Raw genomic sequence first — 20,926 nt, 5'->3', positions numbered from 1 at the left:
TCTCCCACCCCATTCTCATTAAAAAGCTAGGCGACTGTGGCACTGATACCTACACAGTCAGATGGATCACAAATTGGCTGAGGGGCCGCACCCAGAGCGGTGGTGGATGGGTCATTTTTGACCTGGAGGGAGGTGGGCAGCGAAGTCCCCCAGGGCTCGGTCCTCAGGCCCGCACCGTTCAATTTCTTTATTAGCGACTTGGACGAGGGGGTGAAAAGCACTCTGTTCAAATTTGCTGACAATACCAAGATTTGGGGTGAGCTGGATATGCTAGAAGGGAGGGACAGCATACAGCTGGACCTGGACAGGTTACAGGGGTGGGCGAATGAGAATAGGATGGGATTCAACACTGACAAGTGCAAGGTACTGCACTTGGGCAGTAAGAACCAGCAGCATACCTACAGGCTGGGGAACTCCCTTCTCGAAAGCACGGTGGCAGAAAGAGATCTTGGAGTCATTATCGATTCCAAAATGAAAAATGGGCCACCAATGTGAGGATATGGTCAGGAAGGCTAACCACACCTTGTCATGCATCCACAAATGCATCACAAGCAGGTCCAAGGAGGTGAAGCTCCCTCTCTATGCGGCACTGGTCAGGCCACAGCTGGAGTACTGCGTCCAGTTCTGGGCGCTGCACTTTAGGAGGGATGCGGACAGCATCGAGAGAGTCCAGAGGAGGGCCACTCACATGATCCAGGGACAGCAGGGCAGGCCCTACAAGGAGAGGCTACGGGACCTGAACCTGTTCAGCTCCACAAGAGAAGACTGAGGGGGGACCTGGTGGCTGTCTATAAACTTACCAGAGGGACCAGCAGGGAATGGGAGAGACCCTGTTCCCCAGAGCACCTCCCGGAGTAACAAGGAATAACAGCCATAAGTTGATCAAGAGTAGGTTCAGGCTGGACATCCAAAGGCACTACTTCAGAGTCAAGGCGATTAGGATTTGGAACCAAACTTCCAAGGGAAGTGGTGGTGGCTCCTACTTTGGGGTCTTTAAGAGGAGGCTAGATAAGCACCTAGCTGGGGTCATAAGTCCAGTATTCTCTCCTGCCCAGGGCAGGTGTCAGACTTGAAGATCTACTTAGGTCCCTTCTGACCCTACATCTATGAATCTACCTATGATTCTATGAATAAATTTTAAACCAGCAGTTTCACTAACCTGCAACTCCTTTCCTCAGCAAATCTGAAAAGGCATCTGCTCTTCACTTGCTTTTGCTGATGTAGAAAATGGTTATTCTTTCTAGGTTTGAAAACCTACATCACAAGTAAGATTAAAAAAATGGAATTTATTTTTTTATTCCATTTCCAAATTTGGCATTGTTACATCCTCAGAGAACAGGAACTACCTGCCTATACAATCTGCAACAGTTCAAGAATCAGGGTCTCAGAGATTTCACTAGGAGCCCCACTGAAGGTACACACAGTAACTAAGTTTATCAGCAAATTCTGCTTTGTCAAGTGCTTGATGTTCTATAGACAGCAGTCGCTAACTGAGATCAGAACTGGAAAAGGAGGGAAAAAGTATAATGCTAACTGGAGGTATGCATGATCTCTGTATCTCAAATCACCAGACCTAGAAACAAATATTGCAGCAGCTTTCTAATCGTGTACAACAGAGTTGTCCAACTTCTAAATCAGTGGTTTTCAAACTTTTTTTCCATTTGTGGATCCCTAAAACATTTTGAATGGAGGTGTGGACCCCCTTGAATTGTAAGTGTGGGTATTCACACACTTTTGACTGATCAGTCATCTTTCGTGGACCCCTTAGACAGTCTGTGGACCCCCACGGGTCCATGGACCACAGATTGAAAACCACTGTTCTAAGAGGCCAGGGGCTGCATGCCCCACAAGCTGCATCAATGGGGGGGGGTGCATGCTCACAGGGTGCACCAGGGCAGGGCATAAGCTACCCCAGGCCGTGTGGGTACTCCCCACTGCTACATCACACAGAAACCCCAATGCTGTACTGCACACCCTCAGCTCCCTGCATTGCACTGTCTCAGCCCCTGGGGCATGAGCAGGAAGGAGAAGTTGGAAGAGGGAGGGGAGCCCAGAGTCTGGCTGCTGCTGCAGCCAGGGTGAGTGAGGAGAGGGGGCCAGGGCCTGGGGGGCCACAACATAACCCCTTGCAGGCCGTAAGTTGGACAGCTCTAGTGTACAACATTTCCTTCCAGTTGTAATGTTTTTTAGGATACTGGAAGATTACAGGTCCTTCAAATGAGCTGAACTATTGTGTTTGGCATTGGTGCTGGAACTCATAGTTTCATAGTTGGTAGAGTTGGAAGGAACCTAAGCAGATCAACAAGTCCGACCCCCTGCCATGGGCAGGAAAGGATGCTGGGGTCAAACGACCCTGGCTAGGTGATTGTTTAGCCTCCTTTTGAAAACCCCCAGGGTAGGAGTGAGCACCACTTCCCCTGAAAGTTGGTTTCAGCTCCTAGCTGCCCCAGCTGTGAAGTAGCACTTCCTGATATCTAACCTGAATCTACTCTTAGGCAACTTATGACCATTGTTCCTTGTTACTCCTGGTAGCGCTCGGGGGAACAGGGACTGTTCCATAGCCTGCTGGTCCCCCTTGGCAGGTTTATAGATGGCCACCAGATGTCCTCTCAACCTTCTTTTGTGGAGGCTGAACAGGTTCAGGTCCTGTAACCTTTGCTCATAGGGCCTACCCTGCTGCCCCCGATCATGCGAGTGGCCCTCCTCCGGACCCTCTCGATACTGTCCACATTCCTCCTGAAGTGCAGCGCCCAGAACAGGACGCAGTACTCCAAATGTGGCCTGACCAGTGTCGCATAGAGGGGGAGGATCAGCTCCTTGGATCTGCTCCTGATGCATCTGTGGATGCATGACAAGGTGCGGTTAGCCTTCCTGACTGCGTCCCCACATCGGTGGCCCATGTTTATCTTGGAATCAATAACGACTCCAAGATCCTTTTCTGCCTCTGTGCTAACTAGAAGGGAGTTCCCCAGCCTGTAGGTACGCTGCTGTGTCTTCCTCCCCAGGCACAACACATTGCACTTGTCCATATTGAAACCCATCCCTAATTCTTATCCACTTTGCACCCCCTTGTCCAAGTCACCGATGAAGATATCGAACAGAGCGGGACTAAGCCCTGGAGAACCCCACTGCCCACCTCCCTCCAGGTCGAAATTGACCTGTCCACCACCTCTCTGGATGTGACCCTTCAGCCAATTTGCAACCCATCTGACTGTGTAGGCGTCAAAAACACAGTTGCCTAAATTTTTAATGAGGATGTTGTGAGAGAGGGTCTAAGGCCTTCCTAAAGTCCAGAAAGACTACGTCCGGAACACTTAAAATGTTTCGCCTGATGTTCTAGCACATACTTTTTATACCTCTTGTAAGCACAGAGAAGCAATATGCTGCCAAACTAGTGTGATTTGGTTCATTTTGCACAGGTGTTAAAATGGAAGCTTGCTTTACCTTATAGCTCAACAGTAAAATAAGATGTATGGTAGCATCAAGTAAACTCTGGAAGTAGGCAGCATGAACTAAGTAATGAATGCTTGCTAAATTGTGGCACTCAGGAAGATTCCAATAAAGCACTCTTAATTGCAACAATTAGTCACTACCTTTTGGTGTAGTGCAATTCCAAAGCTCTGAACAAACATTAACAAAGGCCCACAACACCCCTATAGAGGTAGGAGATATTGCCCATGACTGGGTTGTCCAGCTTCAAAGTAGTCAGGAGCTGCACACCACACAAGTCACGACCTTAGGCCACATGCTGCAGGGACAACTTTCCATGTGGGCTCCTGGAGCTTCATCACACACAAGCCCCCTGCTGCATGAGCCTCCTTCTTACCTCTCCCCACCTTGGCCCTGCTGTTGCCACTGGATGGGTGAATCTCTCTACCCTGCCGTTGCCATACAAGCAGTGTTAGCCCACTCACCCTGCCACTGCCTCCTGAAAAATGCAACCCCCCAAACCTGCTGAATGGGCAGCCCAAGCCTCTCCCCTGCTGTCTGGCTATCGAGCCTACTGGGCTGTCTGTGGCTGTGGTGTCCTGTCCCAGAGATCCCTGTGCTTCTAGCCACCACCACAAAAGCAGGAGCAATGAAAGGAGCAGCAACCAGGCAGGAGTCCACAAGCTGCACATTATCCCCTTTTACGTTGGATACAACCCACAGGCTGCTACTTGGACAGCCCTGGTCTACTGCATCTGAAGGGAAGACCTGAGGCAAGTGCTGCTGAAGCTCTAGCAAGGAACGCAGTGGAGGGTCGGTCACTCAGTGCTGCTTATTATACCACAATGGGTCCTTCAAGTATTTTCAGGGAGACCGCTCTCCTACAAGCAAGATTAAAGGGAGAGGAGTTGACCTGAATGTACGTAACTGGAGCTACTGCTGCAATAAGGATAAGCTCTCAGAGGGTGAGAGAGAAAACACCTGCCCGAGGGCACGGTGACAACTGTGATAGGGATTCACCATGCAACAGTGGCATATGCAACTCACTGGAGCACGCTCAATAGTAAAAGATGGAAGAGCTAGATAGCTAACATCAGTTCTACAGCAATCCTTGTCCATACAAACCTTGAGGTCCCTGTGCATTAATCCTTTACTATGGAGAAACTCAACTGCCTCAGCTATCTGCAGGAATATCTGCAAACACTCTGTCCTTTGCCTCTCCTCTATGGAGCATCTTCTGCTCATCCAGTCCTTGAGGTTCTCCTTCCTGCAGAGCTGCATCTGGATGTACAGATACACTTTTGGTGAGGAGGGTTTGACATTTTCTGCAATTTTTTTAGAAAGGTCCAGGCTTAAACTTGTCGGTCTTGGTGGAGAAATGGACAGAGAGCTTCGTGAAGGAGATTTCTTGTTATCAGAATCTTTTGTATTTGTTACTTTTTCCTCAGAGAGGCTGTCATCATGGGAAGCATCAATTTTGTTATCTTCCTTAGCAGAAGCATTATCACAGCCAGAATCCTCAAACACAATGGAGGAAGAGGTCCTCTCTCTCAGGCGTACAGTGGCCATAGTTGGAGGACAAAGTTCAAAGGAATGGCCTGGGTCATTCTCATCAACAATACTGTCCTCCACATCACAATCTGTAAGTAAGCTGTCCTGCAGGTTTAACATTGGATCTCCTGACTTGTGTAAGTCTCTGTTATCAGCAGCAGAGAACTCCAGTGGAGAGAACTGGCTCCCAGATGAATCAGACTGGCCACAAGCTATCCCGACAGAGAACGATCGAACTCTCTGGGATGAAGTAGTAATAACTTCAATGTGTTCCTTGGAAGAGAATGGCTCTGTTCTTATTTTAAATGATGGCCCATCCATTGTACTGGGAGAACTGAGTAGCCAGTCAGTACTAAAAAAAGAGAAATACAGATCAATACACCAGAACTTTTATCCTAAATGCATTTCTGCAGACTAATTCTTTGCTATGTTTGCTTAAACATTCCCATTAAGTTTGATAGGAGAAAGAAGCTTGCTAATAACAATTACTAAACTCAGCAAAAGTTACTGCTTCTATCCTTCATCTACATTTCTTACTGAGAACACCATTTTTCCATTATGCTAGAAATATGCTGTGAAGTACTTCATCCAGCAAGCATCTTAAAATGCCCTCAGTGAAATTACCAGGCAGCACCTCTGAGCTCCCCACATGCTATCAAGCTTTTCCTGTAGCACAAAGGGATTGAACTATCAGAAGTGTTAAAACTGACATTACAAGCATGATTTGTTGAGGTTCCAACTGCAAACTGCTAATCCTGTACAGTAAATTTAGAAGTCATTTATTCAAAGAACTCCAAAGTTATAACAAGAACTTACTGGTCCATAATCTTTTATTTTTCCCTTTCTACCTTCAGCCACTGTTGTTCCATTTTTCTCTCCCTCTTCTTCATTCTCATTTTTATATTTCTCCTCTCTTATACTCATTTCCATTTTTCTCTCTTGACATTCTGTGTACTTTATAAATTTGCCACTATAGGACATGCATTTTATTTCAGTGTAAACTCACTGAACCTACTAATGGATCAAACCACTGTCATCTAAGATAAATCAACCAGTAAAGGAAGTGAACAACCAAGCAGACAGTAGAAGTTCTTTGGAATATGTAGTTTGGAAGCCAAAGTTGGAAAGTTTAAAATCACATCAGCAAAAAGCGTATAACTTCACAGACTCAAACACTAAAATCAAATAAAGGGCTTTAGGACAATCCCCCCCCGCCCAAGGACCTTAATAACAGGGAAGATGACACAGGATAGAGAAAAACTTTACACCAGATATAATATACTTATAATCTGCTATATAAATATGCAACTTTAGATTGAAATAATCATAGCTATCTCTTTTATTGAGTGGACTTCATATTCTTCTGGTACAGAGCATCAGTTCTCTTAATCTACCATTGAACAATCTCACTTAACAAAACTAAACAAATTACCCATCATCTTTTAGCCAGAGTTCATCCATCTTTTCCTGCCATCGCTCAGGTGGTGCCTCTAGCCATGCATTAAAATATCGAACAATGCCCGGGTGCTCAAGTTTAGCCAATGCTTTAACTTCACGCATCACCTTCTCACGAGCCAACTCCCTGGATGGGAAAAAGATGAAATTGTATAAAGCAACTGTTTTATGTAGGCGTTTTTGCAGATTATCTATGCATTAGAGATGAACCCATAACAGACTATGCCAGTATGGACTGTCTTAGTGGTAGTGCTCTGGACAAGCATAAGACATGTCTGTTTTCAAGTCCCCAGTCTCACTCTACAGGACAAGGCGTATTGTAGGGGCAGCTATGCTTAGGCCCTTATAAACACACCTAGCATTTTCTTTCTGAACTAAAGGATGACAAAGGGTGAGACTAGGTATGTTTCATCTTGTTTCTGTTTGTTTATGGGGAAAGCAGATCGATCTCTCTCTCACACACACACACACACACACACACACGTTAAACCATGCTAGCATCAAGGACATTAAATGGCAAGCGCCCTCTCTAGAGCCACTGTTCCCTCAATTCTGTTCATCCTCATCATGGGACCAGAAAATACAACATTTGTAGTAAAAAAATCTAAAAAGTTAGTTTAGATAGTATTTGCACAACAGAATTCTGTAAGAGCAAGTCATGATTATCCTAAATTTACAGGTATGGAATTACAGCTCTTTTAACAATTTAAAAAGTGCTTTATTTAAGAGTTTTCCCCTTGCTCTCCTGGCTTGCCTCTTGCTGCTCTAACTTGAGATTTCCAGAAGTAGTCTCCCATCTCACACTAAAAGGAAGTGCTGTAATCTCTGTGTAGGTTAATTCAGCAGCTTGACTTGACCACCTAAGGCTGAAAGAAAGGCAGGGGTTGTGGAACCAGAAAATTAAACAAATTAAGAATCAGAAAAGTGAGCTATGGGGAGGAAAGGGGCAGGGGAGAGAAGAAAAGGTGAAGCAGAAAGTTAGGAGAAGATGGGGAAAAGCAAGCAAATTAGTAGTGCTGAAAATAAAAGGTCTCATTCCCAAAGGCTCCATTCTTCATGGAGTTTGACAGTTCTCATGCAGCACCACCACCTTCTCAAGGATCCTACTGCAAAAGCAGGTCCTGACAGTACTTCACACATGTAGGCAAAAGGGCCAGCACTCTGTTGGAGTACATAAGTCAACTCTGATGCCAGGACTCAATCAGGTGAAAGCCCAATAAAAACTGCTTTATTTATCCTCACCTAATGAGATCCAGGTGATCAGGTGAGCTGCTCATAACAGTACAAGTCTGGAACCCACAGTTTATTAACTTTTATGAAAAAGCTTGGTCGTTACCTGTTAGGTAGACGGATCCTTTTGATAGCATAGTTACAGTCATCTACTTTGTTTCTGGCTTCAAAGACCACTCCAAATCCTCCGCGACCCAGACACTGAATTGGTTCAAAATCTGTTAGATATCTGAAAAGAAATCAACTAGTTAGCGAGTATGTTGGGGAGGAAAGCCAACCAAGGCAGGACCGACTCCAAGATACCAGGCAAGCCACTTCACCTCTCTGCGCCTTGGCTTCTCCTCTCTCACCTTGCCTTGTCAATGGGAAACTGAAAGCTCATGAGAGTAAAGACTGACTTACATTATGTGCCTGTACAGTGCTTAGCATAGCCCCTAATCTCAACCACAACCTATAGGAGATACTGCTATACAAACAAATCACACACACTTTCCAGAGTATTACATTTCTGCTTACTGTGAACGTTAGACTTTTAGTGTAAGTTTTCATTTCATCACGCACAGCCAAACCAGGGTCAGTTTTTTCAGTAGTTTCTATAGACTTCCCCTGCCCCCCCCCGAAAGTGGCCATCTTCTCAAAATGCTTTTTGTTGCAAGATCTCCTCCTCCACACACAACTCCTTCTAAATACAAAAAACAACCATTTCCCTCTTCCTTCCAGTCCTTATTTGAGAGGCTCCAGTTCTTAACAGTAGTAGGTTATGAATGCACTGGTGGCATTCCAATAACGCAACCTCCTGTTTCCATTAGTACACATTTTCTACATATAACGTATTTCCCTGCTATGTGTTTTTAGTGCTCTTCAAAAACAACAGCAGAGCTGCTTACAGTATGTCTCAAACACCTGTTCTACCTTCCAGATTAAAGCAACATCTGGCTCCTTCTCACTATAATTCATAAACACATTAACAGGAGAGGTAAACACTGATATGAAGACTTCAAGCATCTTTTTATCATTTCAGTCCAGGCAGCCAGAGCTGTCTCGTGATGGGTGAGGGAGCAAATCGGGCCAACTGCTCTGGGTCCCGCACTTTGGGGGATGTGAGAGGCCATGGCTCCTGTGTTTGAAGTTTAGCCCACCCACCCACCTGGCGGGTTGGACATCTCTTTGCCTGCTCTGGCCAGAAGTTCTGGCCGCCACCCCCCCCCACTGCATCCGGCATGCCAGGGCTTTTGCTCCCTGGCGTAAGTGTGCTATGGGATGGGGAGCCCCATGCAGGCTGCTTTGCCCCAGGCCCCACGCCCTCCTGGGATCATCTCTGCAGGCAGCTATCATTAGACTATCACATACAAATGTTGTATGATCACCTGATGAGTGCTTAGAATGACCATAACTGCAGCCTCCCACTGATAATGCAGAGATAAAGGCCCAAAGTTTATGAGCTGCATTAACATTTGTCAGTTTTCATATGGGACAGAAAAACTAGAGCAGGTAAGAATCAATGATAGAATCTGCTGGACAGAACTAGTTCTCACATGGACTAGTGCTTCAATTATTCTGTTGAACTGGGATGAATGAATCTCACCTTGACACATATCCTGAGTTCTTAATGTCACTCCAGCTGTTATCTTTACTCTCACCACCAATTGACTCATATTTATTATCAGTCTGACATTGTGTTTCTGATTCCTTCCGCTGCTGACAAGAGTTAAAAAAACAAGTCCTTTACACTACCAAGAACAGACTACCTTATATTGCTAAGCATACAGATGAAAAACAATCAATAAACATTTCTGAAGACTGCAAAAATGACTAAAGCAATCTATTTACTTTATGCAGTTACTAAGCAAATCTTACATCCTACAGCCAATGGATTTCTTTAAATCAGTTTTAAAAAGCAAGTTTTCTTTCCCTAATTTCATTAATAATTTACTTACATATCTGTACACTTAGGCCCGAAACCAAGAGAAAAGGCTAGCAAAGACTGATTAAGTAATAGGATTAAAATAAGATGCTTACTCTGCTATGAGGATGGGGATGGAAGAGTCTGCGTACAATGAAAGTTGTAGCCACAATGCAGAATAAAATGGTGCCAATTATTTCTTTCCACCAATGCAGAAGCAGAACAGGATCTTTCTTACGGATATTCTTATAGTTCATATTATCAAAAAACCTAATAGTGATCTGAGTGCTTCGTTTGTTCCTCTCTGTTTTGTGATAGGGCAAATAATAACCATTGTCTTTGTTTAAAAGAAAAAGAATACAAAGTTTATTTACACCAAACTATTAAGAAATTCTATTTGTGGACAAACGAGTTTGTCCTTAGTGTTGTAAAACACTGCACCAGAGAAGTATTTTAAGAAGTATTGTTATTTATTAAAACAAATATACTGTATTATCTATTTATACATACCCCGATTTTAAAAAAATGGCAATATTGAAGAAATGTAAGCAATCAAACTCTATACAAGTTCAGTTACCTAAATCCATAAACTCTAAAACCTGCCAGGTTTCCTTTGCAGAATTTATGAACTCTGTATGCTTGACTATTGAAGAATTCAGTGCATGCATTTTCCCCCTAACTATCATTTGCTCAATGGTTCAGAAGATCAAGTGTTTATCGTACTTAATGATTAAGATTAAAAAAAGAATGTTTACTGAACTTTTTATATAAAAACTGACCCACTTTCTAGTCCGTTTCAGATGCATTAATTCATGCATCAAGAGGTACCAAAAGTTGCTACTGACACATACCATATGGATACTGTAGAACCGAAAGTGCTCCGTTACTGTACTCTTCATGAGAATATTTGTCATTGCTGAGACATTTATCAAATTCATCAGACCCCACCAATACAGGAGTCCTGGAGGGAGAATCTAGTCAGAGAAAGGAAAATTCTTTTTACAGAGCCATGAATGTCAAAAACCTTTTCTACTGTCTCCTCACTATAATTCTTTCCTTGAGAATTCCAATTGTGCAGCAATAGAAAAATACAAATTAAAAAAAAAATAAAGAACAGTTGTGCAAATAAAATAGTAACCAGGAGATACATTTCTAAAAAAGTCATTGTTTCCAGAACCAAACCAAACAAAATCTATACACCAATTCACAAGTCAAATAAATGAAAGTTGTGACACTGAAAATATATTTTTCAATTCTGATAGGACTAGAACACCCTTTTGATTTAGAGGCAGTGGAAGATTTGACTACTAAAAAATGACTGTCACTGCCTATAATGAAGCAAAGATGTTTTTAAGACTAAAAGAGTTAATAAAGCACAAAAGTGGATTCTGAAGTAGTTCACAATCACCACATCTGAGCTGGAAGGCCGTGTCTACAGTTTAAGGAGATCACACTAAGTGAACTGTCTTTTCAAAGCAGATGGTGACAACATGAAGACTTCGAGATTGTTACTTACGAATTAGAGGCTTCCACTTAATTTTGGGCAGAGGGATAATTGCATTGTCGCTCCTGGATTCCAAAGCCTTTGGGTTGGTTGGGAACTTTTCAGAAATTCTGACTGAGGACTGAAGGTACAGCTGGCCTCTATACATTCCTGAGTAATAAACCAGAGAGCATATTTGCCTTAAGATTTAGCTCCTTCCTCAGCACCAAGTTGCACAATTAGGACTGTAGTTTTAAGACTCCTAGCATTTCAAGAGAGAAAATGGAGGACTTAAAGAACAACTCCATAATGCCCAAGTGAATTTTCCCTTCAGAAGCAGAGAAATGATTATCCAATTATTACTCATTCTGTGCTCCTCAGACAAGCACAGCTTGGGAGTTATGCATGTGATACACAGTCTGTTTTGCTGTGCATCTTGGCTGTGCGATATGTTTTGCTTCCTCCCATCCCCCCCTTACTGTGTCCAGACCCTTGTCTTAAGTTTCCCTCTGAGGAACCTGTGGAACCAGTTTGGTGAGTGGTCACTTCACCACAGGTTGCTGACCACTCTTGAAATGCTTAGTCTGCATGAGCAGGGTTCATATAATGCCTGGTTCCGATTGGAACCACATGATGAGGTCCCAAAAGGTTATTTAAGGGTCATGCCACCTGGTCTGGGGTCTCTCTTCCTCCAGCAGGCATCTTGGAACAAACTAAAGCAGGGACCTCAGGCTACCATCTGCATGACTCAGTGAGTATGCCTGAAGACTAGTTAGGAAGTAAGATCCAAGTAGTTCACACACATGAAAAGGGTCACAACTCAATATTTGATGAAAGGCTCAAAACATTCTGTTTCACTCAAGGCATTTTTCTTTTATTATTCCTCTGTCCTGTACCCCTTCCCCATTCTCTCCCTCTTTGACCAATAAAAGTTAACTTAGCATGTCTGGCTGTGAATCTGAAGGGAGAAGGGTGAGACAAGCTTTTATAGCTCCTTTTGCTCAGCTAGGTATGGTGGGCTTGGCATTTTTACTTTCCTATGGTACAGGAGACTACTTTTGAATGCTTCAGGCTAAAAGCAGCACCCCAAAACACCATGGTGAGCTAAGCAACCCCAAGGTCTACTGGGTCTGTGTACCCCAGGCTGCAGAGACGTAACAGAGCCCAGTGCCCAGTGCCCGGCATTACCACAGGCTTGCAGGGTCTCCAGGAAGGGGGTCGGCTGGACGTAGGTGCCCCAAGGGAGACTCTCGAAGTGTGGTTTTGGGCCAGGCATAGTGAGGCGGGTGTCTCAGCGTAGTAGCCACCCCTGCTGCCCCACCACAATGCAGCTACTGTGCAGAGAGCTTCACTGTGAAGAGTATGTAATTCCTTTTAAGTAAATAAAGTATTTCAAGGGAGTCTCACTCAAAGAAACAAGTACTATGTACTTAACACTTGGAGAAGGTGTTATCTATACTGAAATGCTAGAAAAAATATGCATCACTAACGTAAAAGAGTTGCACATCATCACAACCAAGCATTAATTTGCACAGTGAGCCTACTCCCTCTTTCTGAAGCACCCTTTAGGGGCTTAGTACCATATTTTTAAGCATGCCAATTAAACTGGAAGTGCTTCAGATGTGGTCTTTATTCTGCCCTTAAAAACTATGATGTGTGGACCTCCATTCTGGTGAGAAGAGTAATAATAGCGTTAAGCATGGTGTCTACAGAAATTAAAAGGTTAATACAAACACAGCAGGGAAGCACATTTACCCACCGTGCAGTGGTGGCAGAAAGATTTAAGGGGGGAAAAAAAAGCACAATTCTTCCTGTTGCCACCATTTATGTATAGTGACTTTGTCACAGTGGTCAGTGTAAAAAATTGATTTAATATGACGAAGACTAGGGATCTGAAAAGGACAGAAGTCCACATTGAACAAGAATGCTGCTTCTCGTTACCTAAATCCTAGCTTTAAAAAAGTTTCAGAATTCTATAAATAGCTCACAAATAACAAGTATATATTTTAGTCAAAATAGGAAAGCATTTTGAAAGTGTGGCATCTCTTTCTTTCATTTTGAATAAAATATTTAACTAAAAACCCCATACCCTTACACCAAAACTTTTTTCCCTTTAGGCAAATCGAAATAATCACATGTGTTATTTATACAACTGCTAGGAGCTTACATGAATTGTTCACATTAATTAGAGCAGGGCAACGGTAGCCACGTTTTCTCCATAGAGTTTTTGCAAAAAGTTTTCAGTAAATTTGATACAACTAAGCTCATGCCTTCTACCACTCTGTTTCCATAAACTTGCTAGTCAAGAATCTCACCATTTTACTGATGCAGCAAATTTTAAAAAGAAGCAAAAATTATTCACAGACTGCACATTTCAGATCTGGAACAGTATTTCTGCACCAAGAACCAGATCTTGGCTCATCCAGCCAAGACAAAAAAATCAGCATGTTAGTAACTAAACCAAATGCAACTGTTAATCATTAAAAAAAAATCAAAGCGAGAACTAGAACAAAGATAATTAACTACTGGAACAAACTAGAAAGGGAAGCAGTGCCCTCTCCATTTGTTGACGTCTTCAAATAAAGACTTCTGAAAGGTATGCTTTAGCTAAATGCCAAGTTATTGGGCTCAGTACAAGATTTACTAGTAAAAGGGTCTGTGCTATATATCGTATCTGAGTAGGTAACTTAACAGAGTCTTCTCACCTCAATCCATGGCTTTTAAGCAACCCATTTGCTGTAGCTTTGCTAGGGCAAGAAGGTAACAATAGAAGGCATTAGGCATCTCACCTAAATAGACACTGGATTCTGTGGCTCCCCTGGCAGCTTCCACAAAATCCTCTTCATCTTCTAGGTTCTCACTGCCAGAGCTGTAACTTGTATCATCAAAGAGACTGATTGGAACAATCTTGCCATCTTTAACCAGCCATGCCGAAGCAATTGGAGTGCAAAACTGAAGGAGTATGAAAAGGGTAGGTTTAAAATTTACTTCTTAAATTAACCCAAGATTTGCTATAAGAAACAAATTACCCTTGGAGCCCCTGGTTCAATTTGCAATTGATCAACAAGCCAAAAATACAAAAATTAAATAAAAAATGTATAGGGAGACATGCAGCTTTTAACCTGGACAGATGTCTGCTAATTCAAGATGCATGACATTTTCCTATAAGGCTGTAAAACTTCAATTGCTATACATTTAATACTTTGCCATTTTCAGTACCTGGTATTCCCATTCCAGATGTCCTCCCTGTTTATTAAAAGCCATAACCTTCCAGTCGGCTACTGAGACCTTTATCACTGTATCCTTCATCACAGCCTCCTGCTCCTCCACATCCGAAATGATTTTAGTCTCCTCTTTGTTTATATTTGATTTAAAATTGCTCTCAATATATCCCACTCTAGATTCGATGTCTGGGACATAGCGCAGTTCAAAGTGACCAACACTAAAATTCCACCTTAAAAGTTAAAAAGAAAAAAAGGTTTCTGGAAACAAGTTTTAAAAGAGAGCCCCAACCCTCCCCACCTCCACCTGAGATATATGGAAATGAAATTGAGGTAATCACATTGCACTACTAATTGTGATACTCTGCTGAACTACCCTTGCACCACTAGAGGGAGTGTTAACACACCGAACTAGGCTATTTCCAAAGTGCAAACCATAAAGGCAGTGCAGAAATTTTTCAATCCAAAATGATATATTAAAAAGTTAAAGACAGTCAGCTAAGCAGGATTAGTGGTTTTAGAGGTAAATTTTGGTTTACTGGGCAAGAAATCAAGCACTAAGGACTGGAATATCAGTTGGATAAGAACTACTGTAATTGTATATCAAGCAAAATTTTGTCTAGCTGCTAACAACAACAAATACACCACAGTTTAAGATGAAGTATTTTAAAATAAATTCTCTCACTTATATAACTGCTTTCCTTACATATCAAGAAATATTGAGCTAAAATTAATGAAAAGGAACAAAAAATTAAAGGCATGGGTCTCACTGAATAGTATTTCAAATAACCAGAACTCCTCATTCCTCATGCCCTAACCCAGGGGTTCCCAGCCTTTTTAGTTCGTGGACTGGCAAACTGAGGACTGGCAAACCGAAGTCCAGAAGCGACCGACATACTGCGGAGCAGCAGCCAACTATTTTCTATATTTAGTATAAAAAGGGTTGGCTGCCACTCCACAGTATGCTGGTCACTTTTGGACTTCTGGTCTGGCAGCCAACCCTCCTGCGGACCGGCAGCCAACCCTTCGCAGCTCAGGGGTTGGGAACCTCCACTCTAACCTATATAGAAAAGGGTTCAATTTTTACTATAGTTTTGACAACAGACTACATCAGCAATGTCAGGCTGGTTAGTGTCCTGAATAAGGCTGTGTCTTGGATACTAGGGGTGTGTGAAGCGGGCAGTATTCGATTCGGATTCAGCCCGATTCAGGGGACAGTGATTTGATTCACTGATTCGGATCACTGCCCCGATTCAATCTGGCCAAATCTGAAGATTCAATTCTGATTCAGAGAATCAGCGATTCGGCCATAGACACAGCTTTATATGTTTTTTCTACATACCTCGAGGTACCAGGCGCGGCTCGTGAAAGCCGAGATGGTGTGGCAGGGAGGGTCTGCTGCCAAGCATGCGGGGGACACCCCCTGCATCCCCCCCAGCTTGGCATTTGGCCATAGGGGGACCCCAGGTGCCTCCACAGACCCAGGAGGCACCAGTTGCCGAGCTGGGGGGGTCCCCTGCGTGCTTAGCAACGGACTCAGAAGTGGATCAGAAGTACTGAGCGCATACACCATCTCAGAGCCATGCCTGTTACCTCGAGGTACAGAGAAAAAACATATAAAGCTGTGTCTATGACTGAATCGTCGAATGTCTCCAAATTGAATCGGAGGCTTCTGATTAGATTCAGAGAGATTAATGGGTCTCCTGATTCGATTCTGATTTGGAGATTCGGCTGCCAAACTGGGTCAAATCTACTCCGAACTGAATCAGCGACCGAAGCTTTACACAGCTCTACTGGATACCAGAGATCTACTATAGTGTACAAAAGGTAGAAATATTAAGGACTGTATTTATAAATAGACAGAAGTATTTTTCTAATATTTATGTTATGGAGACATGCTATGTCCATCAGGATATACACAGCAGACACGAGTATGTGGGCAGCAGGTTTGTTTTGAATGACAAAGGGGGGAAGTATATATTCACAAGTAACAATACATCTGGCTGTCCAAAGATTCCTAAGACCATTCTGTCAACTTACCAGGAGTCAAGGACCAGCACACACATATATATATATGTTACTTTTATCTCTCTTCTCTTATAAGCTGGTCTTTCCTTAGCTAACCTGAAAGCTCTCATAATCATCACCCCAGAGCTGCAATATTACCAGGAAAATAATCTCTTTACTTTTTCCCTGCTAATGACAGAAGGACTTAAATGAATCAGATACGACACTGAATCCTGGAAAACAATGGCATTGGCAGGAAAGTAAAGCTCTAACAGCTGCATTATACTTTGTTACTATATCTTTCCTTGCCACTACCAATCTCAGAGAAGCCACAGTAAACCAGACTCCCACTCAGAATGATGGAACTTCTAAATTGATTCACACTGGGAGATTTAGACCAACCCTGGGTTTGAAAAACTTCTGAGCACACTGCAGAGTACCTGTGCCAACCACTAAGAATTTTGGCCGTGTACAAGGGACTGCACTTTAAGCTAACTAGCTGGGGGATATTTACTGTTTTTTATGAGAAATAACTAGCCTTTTATATTGTACTTTGAAATTTTAGTTTTAAATTTATGGAATAGGTGCCTATAGATGTTTTATAAAAAGCTTTGTAAGAAGTGAAGTGATGCTGTAGTACGGTTCAGAAATGAGCAACAAAAATAAAGGGATTTGAGAATGGGTCATACAAGAATACACTAACAAAATTACGTGTTTTCAGTTTAAAGAAACTGCGCTTTAAGTGAGAGATGCAAACACTGAGTATATATTCAAAGTGGTAACTAAAGAAAAGAGGTAAGATAAGAACACTGGAAATAAATAACAGAATTAAACCAACAGCAACATGCTTCAGTGTAAACACACATATTCTGATCTGCTGCTTGGAAAATACATTTAACAGCTGGAAGGACTGTAGCACTAATGCAGCAGAACTGGAGAACTCCTTGCGACAATGTAAAAGTGATATATTAAATACACAGGGAAATCCTGTCCTACCAACTCATTTAAAACTGAGAGAAACTGAAGCTAAAGAAACTTTTGCAAAGCAACACAGAGCACAGAGGTTATACAGTCCAAATGGCCCAGTCTGACAGGTCGTTGTGCTTGAGAAGCTAAAATCCAGCAGAATTCTCAATCCAATAAGGGTAAAACAAAGTCAAACCCTCAAACATACAGAATGTAAGATGTGTCTTTACCTTCTCCTCCCTCCGATCACTACTGCCACCCAGTTGCAAAACAGTGCTAAGACACCAGAAATTGTACTTTTACATACTTCTCATTGCCGCTACGTGGCCCAACAGCACGGACTGTTTTCTGTGTTCGATGCAGAAGAAGAGTATCTTCTTGTTCTGTCTCATCTTCATCCCAGCGGCGACAGCCCACAGATGAACATATGTACTTTACCTAAGGGACAAGATAAGAAATTCACATATACCTGACAGACTAACATGAATGCACACCATAGAACAGAACACAGACTTTGAAAGTTAGCACGTCTCCAAAAAGTTTAGTACTTCAACAGTGGAATGATTTAGAGGCTTGGGCTAAGACTGAAAAAGGAACTAGAGGTTTTAGGGTTCTTCATTCTTGGATGCACAACCCAAGAGATGTTAACAAGGCCTGATCTATAGATCATGGGTGCTCAGAGTACTGTAATTTTCAGAAAGCCTCTGTAGTTTGGAGCAGCCAAATGTTACTAGTCAACTTTCAAAGATTTTAAGACCAGTACTGTCTGTCTTTCTGTGTGGCAATTCACAGAAATCACAACTTCATTTTCACAGAAATCACAACTTCATTATGTTTAGTATTTCTCCACTTTTCCCATCATATCCTGAACAAAAAAGTGGTTATAACTATGTTAGTCTGAAGTCAGGCAGAAGGTAATATAGAGTGATACATTAGAGACCAACTGCTCCAGAGAGGCATAAGGTTTCATAGGCAACAACCTACCTCATCAAATGCTAAGAATGGTCCACTCCTATGAAAGCATATGCCTCTCTGAGCCACCCTGCCCTGTCTTCTACCTTCATATCCTGAGCTGCAAGAAAATCTTGCAAACCCTCTCACACAAACTGACTCAATACTAACTAAATCATCCTGGAGAACAGCTACCAACTGGAAAGAATATCTTGGTTTGCCCCCCAACAGCAGTACATTGGTTGACTGTAGCACTCCCAATTCCATAGAAGCAGCTCTTTCAAGAGCGTGACTAACTGCGAAGGTGAGCAGAAAAAAAAATTAAAAAAAAAAAGCTTTTAGGAAGGCTTCATCCCTTCTTCAATATCAGCCTGGAAAATATCACTGAAATTCTGTGACAAAGAAAGGCTGGGCTGCTATCAATGTTGACAAGAAATCCAAGCAGAAGCCAAGACTGTTCATCTGTCCTTAACATGTCCCTACTGTCAAACAGAGATTTAAAGTGATCTCATGCACCCCACTGTTGCTGGAACCTTAGGCAATGTCATTATCTTTAGTACCTTTTTATATGCCATTCCTGAAAGATGTTCTACATTAAACCTGCTACTATAAAGCATCTGGCTTGGTAAATTACGGCTGCTGGAAAAAAGGGGAGAACTAGTTTTGTAGAATAAAATTCTGCAGGATTTTTCTGTTGAAAGCAAAAAAATATATATTCAATAGTGTTACTTTTTTGCAATCCTACATTCAGTTTTTCCATCCTGTGCTGTTGGAATGTGTGTCAATATTTTCATTCACCAAAAGTGTTTTTCACAAAAACAAAATTTCAATAAAAATGTATCAAATTTTGTTGAAAGAACAGCTTAAAAAAGTAGAAAGACACTTGTACAAAAATAAGAGCGTCAACGATGTGGGCAATTTTCTCTGAATTTTTAAAATGCTACTTTTTGATTCTAACACACATTTAAAATTTTCAACCTTGCGTTAGTTTTAAAATAAAAGTACAAGAAGTGAAAAACGTGTTAGAAATAAGCACAGGACAAGACAGATATTTGCATATGATACATCACTGCCTTGCTTTTCAAAGTGGTCTCATTTACCATTTTTAGATTACAAGATAGAAAACAAAAATCCATGTACCATTTACACTTTGTTCATACTTGGTTAAGTTAAACAAGAGCGAGCCTACAAGGGTATCTATCAAGGTGAACCTTATTCCAAATCCAGCCTTTAATGTCAGATTTGTTGATCAATGAGCTGGAAGGTCTTTTACATGCTACGGTTCTACACTAGAATTAAATCTCAGAGTATAAAAAATTCTTAATAAAAAGAATGCTATTTGAAAAAATAGTTAATAAAATGCACATATGGAAACACACCAAATTCCCCGGCATCAAGCTTTTACCTTCCCTGAATAGGAGCTCAGCCCATATGTTGTTAAGGATTTTCCCCCAACTAAAACAACATCCTCTCCAAATTTGTAGGATGACTCAAGAAGAGATTCAACTGTGAAAGGAACTGCTTCCATGCTCTCTCGATCACGATCCCACTGGAAAAGGTCCCCATCCAAGGAAGGAATGATCATCTTATTCCCAAATACCTACAAGTATTGAATAAAATGGAAGGTTAGCCACTTTTAAACGCATCTCCCAACAAAGCACATAAGCAACATCAAGAGAAAGCCAGAAACATTGCAATGTTTAATTCCTAAAAGTGAGGTGAAAAATACAGTTGTCTTGGTCCGGGCTTTATAGCAGCATTCCCCAATGTGTGTAGTACAAAGGGGTTCTGGGGAGACGTCTACAAGCCACGGTGGCAATCAGCAATTGCCATCCCCTACCTCAGCTACTCTTGTGCCTCCCCACAGCGAGACTTCAGCTTTTGCTGCATAGCTGACCCCCAATTCTCTTGCACCCCCCCTTCTTCAGCTCCAACTGCTTGGCACTTCAGAGGGGAATCTGGCAATCTGTTGTAGTAGGTGCAGTAGGGGCACAAGAGAATTGGCAGCAAGGGAAGTGGTGGCAGCAGCTGAAGTACATGGAGGGTGCCTGACTTTCTTATGACAAGGCATAAACCTGCAAGATCTGGGATCCTTTAAGGGACTGTTAAGTTTTTGAAACCTAAAGTTTAAAGACTTCATAGTCTAGCACTCATCTAGTCTGTGTCCAGTGCGATGATAAAAGGAAACAGAGGCATGATTCCACAGAAGGGTGAACACATCTACGTATGGATTCAATCCTCCAGTTTGGTGATGCTTTCAAAACGGTTACACTATTTTCCAGGTAACTCAGTGCCTTTGCCCCCTGCTCTTTTCAGAGTCCCTTTGCCCCCACTAGACCAACTGTTCTTTCCAATGCAGGTTCTTTCCAACCCTGTACAAGGGAAGTCTGAGGCATTTTGTGAAACACTCTCTATTTATTGAACGTATGCATATAGTACCTTAACCTACACACCAGTCACAGCAATGCTTGGATTAAAGAGCATTAAATTCAGACTTCACATCTCATTTCTGACTTATGTTTAGATCTAACACTTCCTCCATACTCACTTTACAAAAGAACAAAAAACCAGAAAAGATACTGTTCAGCTAAAGCAAAGTATATACATGGGTATGGGGGAGAGGCATTAAAATATACAGCAGAACAAAACAATCCTTGCAGGAGTGAAGAATTCAGGCACCATTACACGCACATTTTTGTTGAGATTCTAGTTCGGAAGTATGAGTCACTA

At 42.2% G+C, this 20,926-nt stretch overlaps 1 protein-coding gene across 3 annotated transcripts in view; it reads right to left on the bottom strand.

Moving 5' to 3' along the window:
- EIF2AK3 (eukaryotic translation initiation factor 2 alpha kinase 3) overlaps window positions 1-20,926 on the bottom strand; it is a 61,373-nt gene that overhangs the window by 15,820 nt on the left and 24,627 nt on the right. Inside the window, exons 2-12 of one of the 3 annotated variants that reach the window (XM_019526340.1) lie at window positions 19,602-19,796; window positions 17,553-17,683; window positions 14,271-14,505; window positions 13,841-14,003; window positions 11,085-11,222; window positions 10,420-10,542; window positions 9,685-9,905; window positions 9,251-9,360; window positions 7,772-7,894; window positions 6,413-6,562; window positions 4,555-5,332 (exon numbers count right to left, since the gene is read on the bottom strand). In XM_019526340.1, the coding sequence (XP_019381885.1) occupies window positions 4,555-5,332; window positions 6,413-6,562; window positions 7,772-7,894; window positions 9,251-9,360; window positions 9,685-9,905; window positions 10,420-10,542; window positions 11,085-11,222; window positions 13,841-14,003; window positions 14,271-14,505; window positions 17,553-17,683; window positions 19,602-19,781 (2,352 nt within the window). In that variant the 5' untranslated portion in view covers window positions 19,782-19,796. Of the gene's footprint in view, window positions 1-4,554; window positions 5,333-6,412; window positions 6,563-7,771; window positions 7,895-9,250; window positions 9,364-9,684; window positions 9,906-10,419; window positions 10,543-11,084; window positions 11,223-13,840; window positions 14,004-14,270; window positions 14,506-17,552; window positions 17,684-19,601; window positions 19,797-20,926 lie in introns of all 3 variants that reach the window. The other 2 variants (XM_019526337.1, XM_019526338.1) reach the window with 2 other exon arrangements.

Source organism: Gavialis gangeticus, unplaced genomic scaffold (assembly GCF_001723915.1).
Source record: "Gavialis gangeticus isolate Ggan-Ray unplaced genomic scaffold, GavGan_comp1, whole genome shotgun sequence".
Lineage (NCBI taxonomy): Eukaryota > Metazoa > Chordata > Crocodylia > Gavialidae > Gavialis > Gavialis gangeticus.
The sequence above is the reverse complement of the archived record's forward strand: the minus strand, read 5'-3'. Positions and strand labels throughout refer to the sequence as shown.